This window comes from Mobula hypostoma, chromosome X1 (genome assembly GCF_963921235.1).
Source record: "Mobula hypostoma chromosome X1, sMobHyp1.1, whole genome shotgun sequence".
NCBI lineage: Eukaryota > Metazoa > Chordata > Chondrichthyes > Myliobatiformes > Myliobatidae > Mobula > Mobula hypostoma.
This window is the reverse complement of record NC_086128.1, coordinates 28,938,115-28,948,711: the sequence shown is the minus strand read 5'-3', so window position 1 is coordinate 28,948,711 and position 10,597 is coordinate 28,938,115. Positions and strand designations below refer to the sequence as shown.

At 40.6% G+C, this 10,597-nt stretch overlaps 1 protein-coding gene across 8 annotated transcripts in view; it reads right to left on the bottom strand.

Moving 5' to 3' along the window:
- Window positions 1-5,543: 5,543 nt before the first annotated feature.
- Window positions 5,544-10,597, bottom strand: part of LOC134340073 (zinc finger and BTB domain-containing protein 39-like) — a 43,888-nt gene continuing 38,834 nt past the window's right edge. For all 8 annotated transcript variants that reach the window (XM_063036895.1, XM_063036896.1, XM_063036898.1 and 5 more), the window contains one exon: window positions 5,544-8,724. In XM_063036895.1, the coding sequence (XP_062892965.1) occupies window positions 6,500-8,635 (2,136 nt within the window). In that variant the 5' untranslated portion in view covers window positions 8,636-8,724 and the 3' untranslated portion in view covers window positions 5,544-6,499. The remainder of the gene's footprint in view (window positions 8,725-10,597) is intronic.

Below are 10,597 nucleotides of genomic sequence, written 5' to 3'. Positions count from 1 at the left end.
GTGGTGGGGGATTCTAAGACCAGAGGACGCAGCCTCAGAAGAGGGGCGGCCATTGAGAATGGAGATGAGAAGGAATTTCTTTCACCAGAGAGTGGTGAATCTTTGGAATTCGTTGCCACATGGGGCTGTGGAGGCCAAGGAACTGGGAATATTTAAGGCAGAGGTTGATAGATTCTTGATTAGTCAGGGCATGAAGGGGTACAAGGAGAAGGCAGATTGGGGCTGAGACGGAAATGGATCAGCCATGATGAAATGGCGGAGCAGAGTTGATGGGCCAAATGGCCTAATTCTGTTCCTATATCTTATATTCTTATGGTCTTATAGTAGCTGGTTCTGATTCAGGGTCATCAGACAGATGCACTGTTTCTCTCTCCACAGATGTGGAGTTATTTCCAGCATTTTCCTTTCTCATTCCAGCTATTTTGTTCTGCTTCCCCATTCACCACAACCTGTCCCAACATCTATATTGCCCAAAAAGCACAAATTAACCCCAGCTAAGTGAGTGATTAGTAAGGCCACTTCAGGGATCAGAGTCAACACAGTAGTGTACAACTGAAGTCATGGATAGCCTAAACAACACAGGAGGACATCCAAATATGTCCATAGTCATTTTGGCAGGATTCAAGGAATCAACCCCAAGACTACCAGACAAAATACTGCAGTCAATAGACCCAGTAGCCTTAACAATTCTAAATTATTGATGTCATCAATTTGCCAAATGTAAATATTACAAACCAAATACTACATAAAATGCATGGTGGAAATAAGAAAAATCTATATAGTTCATTGTGTTGTTCTAATTTTGAGATCAATACCAGAGATTTAAGTACAAGAACCTAGGCTGGCACTCCAATAGAGCAGTGCACCAGTGGAAACACTGTGTTCATTGCTAATTGCCTGAGAAGGTGGGGGTGAGCTGCTGCAGTCCTTCTGGTGAGGTACTATTGAGGGCTGTTGGCGAAGCTCTAGATTTAGATCCAGTAACAATGAAGATACATGTCTCAAAGGATCCCGTGGTATCACTTTGGAGAACAGAAGGTGAATTATCCCTAACATCTTGGCAAGTATTTATCTCTCAAATAGCATCACTAAATAGAGATTAACTGATCATTATCTAATTGCTCTTTATGGGTGTGTGTGTGCAGATTGGCTGTATTACAACAGTGGCTACACTTCAAAAGTACTTCATTGGCTCTACGGTGCTCTGGGATGCTCTGAAAGGCACTATAGAAATGCAAGATTTTTGAGACTTCATTTCTCTTGTTTCCATCTAAAATTGATTAAGTCTTTTGATCCTGAGAATAAACAACATTAATACAGATGAAAGGTGGCAAGATGAAAGATACACACCAACAGCAATTTACAGTGGCTCATTAGCCTACCAATCTGTCCACCTTTGGAGGTGAAAAAGCCAGAGCATCCGGAGAAAACAGAGAGAATGTACAAACTTCACACAGAAAGCAGAGGCTAGGTTCTCTGAGGTAAAAGCTCCCCTAGATGCACTATCGGGCTGACCAGAAAGAATGCCAAATTAACTGCACGAAGGGAACTTTTACCAAATTTAGCGGTACAACAGATTACACATCTGCCCTTTAATATTGATTATATTGTAGATAGACTTCCAGTGCAACCTTCGGACTCCTTACAATATCCTTCCTTGCATCCAAGAGTAGTTAATTCATCACAGCCCTGGAAATGTAATGCATGCACTATGCTGTAATGTTCTATGTAATCCCCTGGGAGATTCAACTTAAATCTGAAGATGCTTTTGGCCAGCCAAGCTATCAGTTGACCCAAATACATTTGTGGGTGTGTTAGAATAAATGCTGGTCATAGTCAAACCAAGACTTGATGCCAGGTGGGAAGGCCTAACATGAACCTAAAAATGACTATATTTTACCTCCAGCCAGTTCAGTAAAAATAACACAGATGCACTCATATACAGGACAAATTATGTCCTTTAACTGAACAGGCAATGCTTAGGACATTTCACCTAAGACAATGACATTTGAATAATGAATTTTTAGAGCAGTTTAAACAGAGGAACAGTTCACAATCAGAATCTAAGAGTGCAACCAAACTAACAAATTTAATTAAAACTCCCAAGTATTTACTTAAAATTTACTTCCTGTACATTGATACCAGTAATTATCAAAGGACTTTAGTAACACACACAAAATGCTGGAGGAATTCAGCAGGTTCAGCAGCATCTAAATGGGTTGGGCCGGGGGTGGGGGGGGAAGATACACAGTCAACATTTTGGTCTGAGACCCTTCATCAGGACCTCAGCCCAAAACATCAACTGTTTATTCCCCTCCATAGATGCTGCCCAACCTGTTGAGTTCTTCCAGCACTTTGTGTGTGTTGCTCAAAACTTCCAGCATCTGTAGAACCTCTGGTGTTAATGAATTTTAGTAAATTGATTTGGTCATCTGCTTGATATCTAATTTCAGAAATAATTTCATAAATATTTTATGACAAAAGAACTGAAAATGCTTCATGTTGCAGTGTAACAGATCACAACACAAATTGTGAATCCATTGCATCAAAAACATAAATCACTTGCATTATATTCAATCAATTCAGTAACAGATCTCTAAAACCAAAAGGCTTTTTATTCACTTATGGGATGTAAGCATCACTGGCACTACCAGCATTTGCTACCTGTTGATACTGCCTGCAAGGCAGTGATGAACTGCTGCAGATCTGGAGAAGGAGCTGTTGGATACGAAGCTTCAGAATTTTGATGCATTGAGTATGAAGGTAAAATATGACTGGTTGGCATACAAATTAGGAACAGCTCTTCAAGTTGCCCTCCATGTTCCTGCTGCATTTGTCCTTCCAGATGGTAGATGTCAGATGTTTGTTTAGTGCTGAAGTTGTCTTCACAAGCATCTATTACCCTTTAAGATCAATCCAAACTTGCAAACACAAAATGATTGATCACTCTGCAACCTCAAAAGATTCCACATGCCTCTATTAGATAAATGGTAGACAAGAATCAAACCAATTTCTATTATCAATGAAGAATCATTACAAGATATATTTGTTCCACTGTAATAGTTCTGTACTCTAAAGCAATTTGGGCAGCACAGTAGCATAGCAGTTAGCATAACACCAGTGTAGTGCTGGTGATCCTGTTTCAGTTCCGCTGTTGTCTGTAAGGAGTTTGTATATTTTTCCTGTTTGGGTTTCCTCCCTATGGATTTATAGGTTAATTGGTCACATGGGTGTAATTGGGGACAGCCTGGGCTCGTTATGCTGGAAGGGCCTGTTACTATGCTGTATCACTGAATACATGCCCCAGGATATGCCATCTTCACCCTGTTACCATTGGGAAGGGGGTACAGAAACCTGAAGGCACTTAGCAATTCAGGCTTAGCTTCTTCCCTCTACCATCTGATTTCTAAATAGGCATTGAACCTATGAACATTACCTCACTTTTTTTAAAAATTTGTTTTTTAGAATTAGTGCAACTTAACTATTTAATAGACATGTATACTTAATGTAACTCAGTTTTTTCCTCTATATTTATCATGTATTTCATTGTACTCCTGCTGTAAAGTTAACAAATTTCACAAAATATGCCGGTGATACTAAATCTGATTCTGAAGGAATAACACTTCTGGCTATATTCTCCGCATATCCAGCCTAATCAGTCTTAAATATGATACAAAGCTTTAATTAACAAGGGGGTCTACAATATTGTTGCCATCACCGAGACATAGTTGAAGGATGGGCAGGTCTGGCAAATCAGTACCAGTGATAAAGGTCTTAATTTGGGGAAAGGTCAATTTGATTTTGAGGCAAGAAAGAGGAGAGGAAGTATTGCACTGTTAGTCAGATTGCATTCATGCAACATTGAGGGAGATATTATAAAAGGTTCCCCAAACAAGGCCAAATGGGTAGAGATCAGGAATAAATAGGGTGTCAACACCTTGATTACTGACTTCCCTAGAGTCAACAGGAGATAGAGGAACAGATGTGTAAGCAGATATCAGAGAGATGCAGTAAAAAAAAATGTATTGTACCGGATGATTACAATTTACCCAAATATTAAGTGGGATTGCCTTAGATTGAAAGGTTCAGGAGGACAAAATTTTTATGGTATGTCCGGGAGAGCTTTTGGAAATAGCCAGGGAAGGAGCATTGCTGGACCTTATCTTGGGGAATTTGACTGGTCAAGTGGAGTGCGCATCAGTGGAGGATTATTTTAGAGATCATGACCAAACACTACATTTTAAAGTGGTTATAGAAAAGAGTGGCAATAGACCAGTGATAAAGGTCTTAATTTGAGGAAAGGCCAATTTCACTACCATAAAGGAGGACGTAACAAAGGTAGATTGGGAGCATCTTCTTGCAGGCAAGTCTACATCTGTACAGCGAGAAGCATCCAAGGAGAAATAGCAAGATTTTAGGACCAACGTGTTCAGGGTAAAAGCTGGGGAGGCAGCAAGTACAGGGAAGGACAACAAACAAGGCTCCCCTTTACAGGAAAGGCAGCAGGGCAAAACCTAACAATAGATCTGTGAACCCACCATCACTGATAGAGAAGATACTGGGGAAAATTCTGAGGGAGAGGATTAATGATCATAAGACCATAAGATATAGGAGCAGAAGTAGGCCATTTGGCCCATCGAGTCTGCTCCACTTTTCAATCATGGGCTGATCCAATTCTTCCAGCCATCCCCATTCCCCTGCCTTCTCCCCACACCCTTTGATGCCCTATCTCTGCCTTAAATACACCCAAGACTTGGCCTCCAAAGCCGCTCATGGCAACGAATTCCACAGATTTACCACTCTCTGACTAAAGTAATTTCTCCGCATCTCTGTTCTAAATGGATGTTCTTCAATCCTGAAGTTGTGCCCTCTTGTCCTAGACTCCCCTACCACGGGAAATAACTTTGCCATATCTAATCTGTTCAGGCCTTTTAACATTTGGATCACTTGGAGAGCAGGGACAAATCAGACAGCCAACACAGCATTGTCAAGGACAAATTCTGTCTGACCAATATGAATTATTTTTTTCTCCCTGGAATGGATGGGGTTAAGAAGAGATATGACTGAGGTTTATAAAATTATTTATTTTTATTCAGAAATACAGCACAAAAACAGGCCCTTGCACCCAAATGAGCACATGCTGCCCAGTTACACCCATGTGATAAATTAACCTATCAATCCCTATGGCTTTGGAGTATGGGAGAAAACTGTAGCACCCCCAGGGGAAACTCACCTGGTCAAAGGGAGAACGTACAAACTCCTTGTAGACACCAGTGGAATTGAACCTAGGTCACTAGTACAGCAATAGCATTACAGTAACCATTACACTACTGTGTCACCCTATTATAAGAGGTATTGATATGGGGAAATGTTTCCTGCAGTCTGCTTTTTAGAGGCAAAGCCAGAGGACATGGTTTAGTGTGTGTGAGGTGGGGGGGGAGAAAGATTCACAGGAGACATGAGGCATCTTTTTCACCCAAAGTGTGAGAAGTACCTGGAATACACTGCCAGAGGAGGGGGGGGGGAGAGAAGAGGGAGATGTATACGGGGGGGGAGATGTCAAGGCAGAGAGACTGAAGCTGGGTCACTGACAGCAATTAATAAGCTTTTAGATAAGCGTCGAATTGCTGAACCTCTTAGGCACAACATTTGTTCCTTTACTCTGAGTGATGGGATTAATGCAAAAGGATGCCCACTGGTCAGTGCAGATGTGTTGGGCTGAATAGGCCATTTGCTGTATGATTCTATAAACTACAGAAAGATTAGTCTGAAGTCCGTGGCTCATGCTTTACTGCTAATTGGAATTTCTATCACAGCTAGTAAGCTTTGTAATGAGTCTGCATTACTTAAACCCTCTGCCATGGTGAGAGCTTAATCAAATTAGAAATCATTGAAGTTTTGAAATTCTGCATGCAATTTCTGATAGTAACACATTTACCAGCAGTAGCAGAAAATCAATTGTAACAACATTTGAGCAGAATGTAATGACAGGATCCAGAGTCGCATTAAAATAAAATTTCCCTTGGATCTAGTTAAATGGCTAGCAAACACAGTAAAAAACTCAGTAAAATTTAAGGCCTTCCCTCACTGCTCCGACAATTCTCAGGAGACTGTAACAGAAACATTCAACTGTACAATGCAAACTCATGTTTAGACACTGAGAACTTGAAACTAGTGTCCTGTGTTAGGGTAGATTTTGATGCTCAAATTACAGCACAGTTTGGACATTTTATTTTGCCCAGACACAATAATTCTACTATCATTTTACAACCCCACTCTCCTCACACACTGAAAAGTAGTAACCTAATTATTCCACGCTTGCATTAGCACAGCAAGTTAGTGACAACTGAAACAATTTTATAAAAGTTCTAGCAGTGAACACCTCTCAAGAAAAATCTTTAAGTTTTGAAGATTCTAGTGTTTATTAAAATGAGATTTGCTTTGATACTAATCCTGAATACAGTTTTTCATTAAGCCTAGTTCTTTTTCAAATAAAATATTAGTCCATCATTTTTACTGACTGTTTGGAATGCACAATGTACATAAAAGTCTGAGCAATATTGAAGTCAGGAGGTAGTCCTCCATCTTTGTGCATCTCCACATGTTTAATCATGAGGTTCAAAGTGGGACAGTATCTCTGGCAAACAGTGCAGCAATACATGAGGGCACCAGAATGCGTCTTTAGATGGTTTTTTACAGTTGATCGCCCTCTGAAGAACTTGTGGCACAGCTTGCATTCATAGGGCTTCTCTCCCGAGTGAATTCGTAGGTGATACTGAAACTCACTAGAATGGGAAAACCTCTTCCTACAAAACTCACATTCATACCAGTTCCCTTTGGAAATGACCTTGCCCTGGTTTAAGGGAAGGGTGACGGGAGTCTCTTGCTTTGGAGCAGGTCCATGTGCATTACTGGTAGACTCATCTGAGGGGGATGTTGTTAAGGTTTTTTTGAGCCACTGGTGTTGAGCATGATGACCCTTTGTGCTGTCTGAGCTGTACCTCTTGTGTATCTTCACATGGTTTTGATAAGAGGCTTCTAATCGGAACTTTCTGCTGCAAAAATTACATTCAAATAAATACTCCATACCCTGGTGCGAGCTCATGTGATGCTCTAGAGCAGTTCGATCTACAAAGCTACTACCACACACAGAACAGGAAAAAATACATATGCTCATATGGGACAACACATGCCACATTAGGCTACAAACAGATCTCGATGGTTGCTCACAGACACAACAAGAAAGACTTTTCATGTCAAGGTGAGAAAGGATGTGCTCTTTCACAGCAAGGTAGTTTTTAGCCATGGCCTTTCCACAGACTGCACAGAAAAGCTCTGTTGGAGAGCTCCCGAAGTTGGGTTCAGGTGGCAGCATGGTATTCGGCTGGACAATAATATTACTATCATATGGTTTTGCTTTCCTGTGTCCGGCCACTTGCCACTGCGTTACAAATTTCATTTCACACATATCACACGAGAAGAGGAAGATTCCAACATGAGACAAAACGTGGGTGATTCGAGAACTTCTGTCGGTGAATTTTGCCCCACACACTTTGCACAACCCCTCCTTTGCATCAATGTGCAGTTTGCCATGTTGTCGAATCAATCCTATGTTAGCGGGTAACTCCTTTCCACACACCTGGCATGGCATGCTCTTTCCTTCACTGTTGCTGTCCTTAATACAGACAAGACTGTCATCTTCACTGTCATCTGTGAGCTCTATTATTTCTTCAGAAGGACCTCTATTCTCCTGGTGCACATCAAAATTAAGATCATCAGGTTCAATACCCTCAAACTGCATACACTCCATTTCCTTCATTGGATGATCTTGGAGGTCGACATTGTTTTCAGCAGAGGAACTACCACTCTCTTTGATAGATTCTCCTCCCCTCAATAAATTTGTTTGATAATATCCATTACTTTGTATCTCATACAGCTCACAAGGCCCTTTACTTGAGGCCAGTGAAACATTTTCGGTAGATGTGGACTGGTTGTACTCCATTGTCAGGTTATCTTCAGTTTTTGTTGACTGCTGGTACATCACTGGAACATCTGGACCATTTTCATTGGCAAGATTTCTTTCTTCATTTTTAAAATCCTCTCCCACTTCAACCTGCATGATATAACCTCTATTTTGACAAAACTGAGACCCTGTGGTCCTTGAGTTTCCCACAGGGGGATTTTGTTCATTTGAGGTCCCAGTGAGATGTGCATACTCTTCAGTTGACTGTTCTGTCGCTTTGCTGGTATCAGTTTTCTCCAGGTCAGGGAATGTACAGTAACAGGCCTTCAGGAGATCATGCATTCCCAGCTTCTCTGCCATCTCATAGATTACACCGACATTGATGAGATCTGTGAAAAGCTCTGCTGTGTAGATAAAATTCAAGATCTTTTCAAAATTTGCTGGTGTAATAAAGTCTACCACATATGTTCTTACAGAGTTAACTTCCGAATTCAAAAAGAGGTCCTGGAAATAACCAGCAGCACATGCCAACACTGACTTATGTGCTGAAAATGTTCTGTTGCCGACCACAATGATTACATCACACATGATTTCAGAGAGCCTAAACTTATTGAGTTCCTTCAGAAGATTATTTGGATGGTCAGCGCTGTGTAGTTTAATTCGCATACCCATTCTTTCAGGTGTTTCTGAAAACTTCCAAGCTCAATTCCAGCGGCTTTGTTGTACACCTTTCATCAAAGATGACTTGCAGAAAGAAAAGCCTGCAAATGAGGACAGCTGTATCAGTCACAATGCAAGATACTACAAATATTACATTCTTAAAATGACTTGTGTATCTTTTCATCCAAATTGTAACAAACTCAAAGCAGTGAAACTATTAAACATTTACGCAGAATCTTTAATATTTTAAAGTGCCCCAAAGCAACATGGACACATAATTGATTCTGAGCCAAAGAACATCCAAACAAATACTTGGTTAGAAAGGAAGGTCTTTAGGAAACCTTCTCACCCAACCTCAGTGGAAAATGGCTGCTTGCATTTTTACCCTATCTATACCCCTCATAATTTTGTATACCTCTATCAAATCTCCTCTCTATGCTCTGGGGAGTAAGTCCTAACCCATTCAAAGTTTCCGTATAGCTCAGGTCCTCAATTCTTGGCAACATCCTTGTAAATTTTCTCTGTACTCTTTCAATCTTATTTACATCTTTCCCATAGGTAGGTAACAAAACTGCACATAATACTCCAAATTAGGCCTCACCAACGTCTTATACAACTTCAACATAGCATCCTAACTCCTGTACTCAGTTCTTATGACTTATGAAGGCCAATGTGCCAAAAGCTTCCTCTGTGACTTTCTACCTGTGACGCCACTTTCAAGGAATTATGGATCTCCCCTGTTATACCGCTCTCTTCAGTGCCCTAGCACTCACCATGCAAGACCTATCCTGGTTTGTCCTCCCAAAGTACAACACCTCCCACTTGTCTGCATTAAATACCATCTACCATTTTTCCAGCTGGTCCAGATCCCACTGCAAGCTTTGATAGCCTTCCTCATTGTCCATTACATATATTGTACAAGAGGGTACAATATATTCATTAGTAGCCTCAATATCTAAATATTTCCACTTAATCAGAATTTAAAAACCTGTAAAATGAGCAAATACTAAAATCATCTTGATTCACTGGCAAAAGCGTTGTATGCATTCTTGGTACATGTACATCAATGACAGGGGACATATTTTGTCTATTCCCAATTGGCCAGGGAAGGTAAGTGACTTCTCTTAGTGATGTCCCAACTTTAATGCCAATTTTCAATGCAGCCTTGATACATAACAGTTGACGTAAACAACCAGGCCGTACCCAATCAGAAATTGCTGGAAACACATATTAGGTCAGGCTGCATCTGTGGGAAGAGGAACAGATTTAATGTTTCAAGTTGAAGAATTGCCAGAGTATTTCCAGCATTTTCTGTTGTTAGTTTAATTTTCCAGCAGCTGCACTGTTTTTTTTTAAAAAGATTCCGTATCCAATCAAACTGAACAGTTATCACACATTTGAAAAAGTTAGAACTTGTATCATCATCATGTGCTGTGTCATATGATGTAGGCGATCATGACCATGATTGTTCTAGGCAATTTTTTTCCTACAGAAGTGGTTTGTCATTACCTTCTTCTGAGCAGTGTCTTTACAAGATGGGTAACCCCAGCCATTACCAATACTCTTCAGAGATTGTCTGCCTGGCAACAGTGGTCGCACAACCAGGATTTGTGATATGCACCAACTGCTCATATGACCATCCACCACCTGCTCTCATGGCTTCACATGACCTTGATTGGGGGGCTAAGAAGGTGCTACACCTTACCTAAGGGTGACCTGCAGGCTAGTGGAGGGAAGCAGCGCTTTATGCCTCCTTTGGTAGAGATTTATCTCCACCCCGCCACCCTAGAACTTGCATAACACCTTAATAAAAAACAAACTTTTGAAATTCAAGCCAATACTTTTGAAGGGTAATTATTTTGGTTGTTCTGTGATAATGAGCTTACTTTGGCTTAAAATGGGACCTGACCTGCCTGATATTCCCAAGAATATTAATTTGTGCATATAATCTGATCCTTCTTAAAACCAAATGCC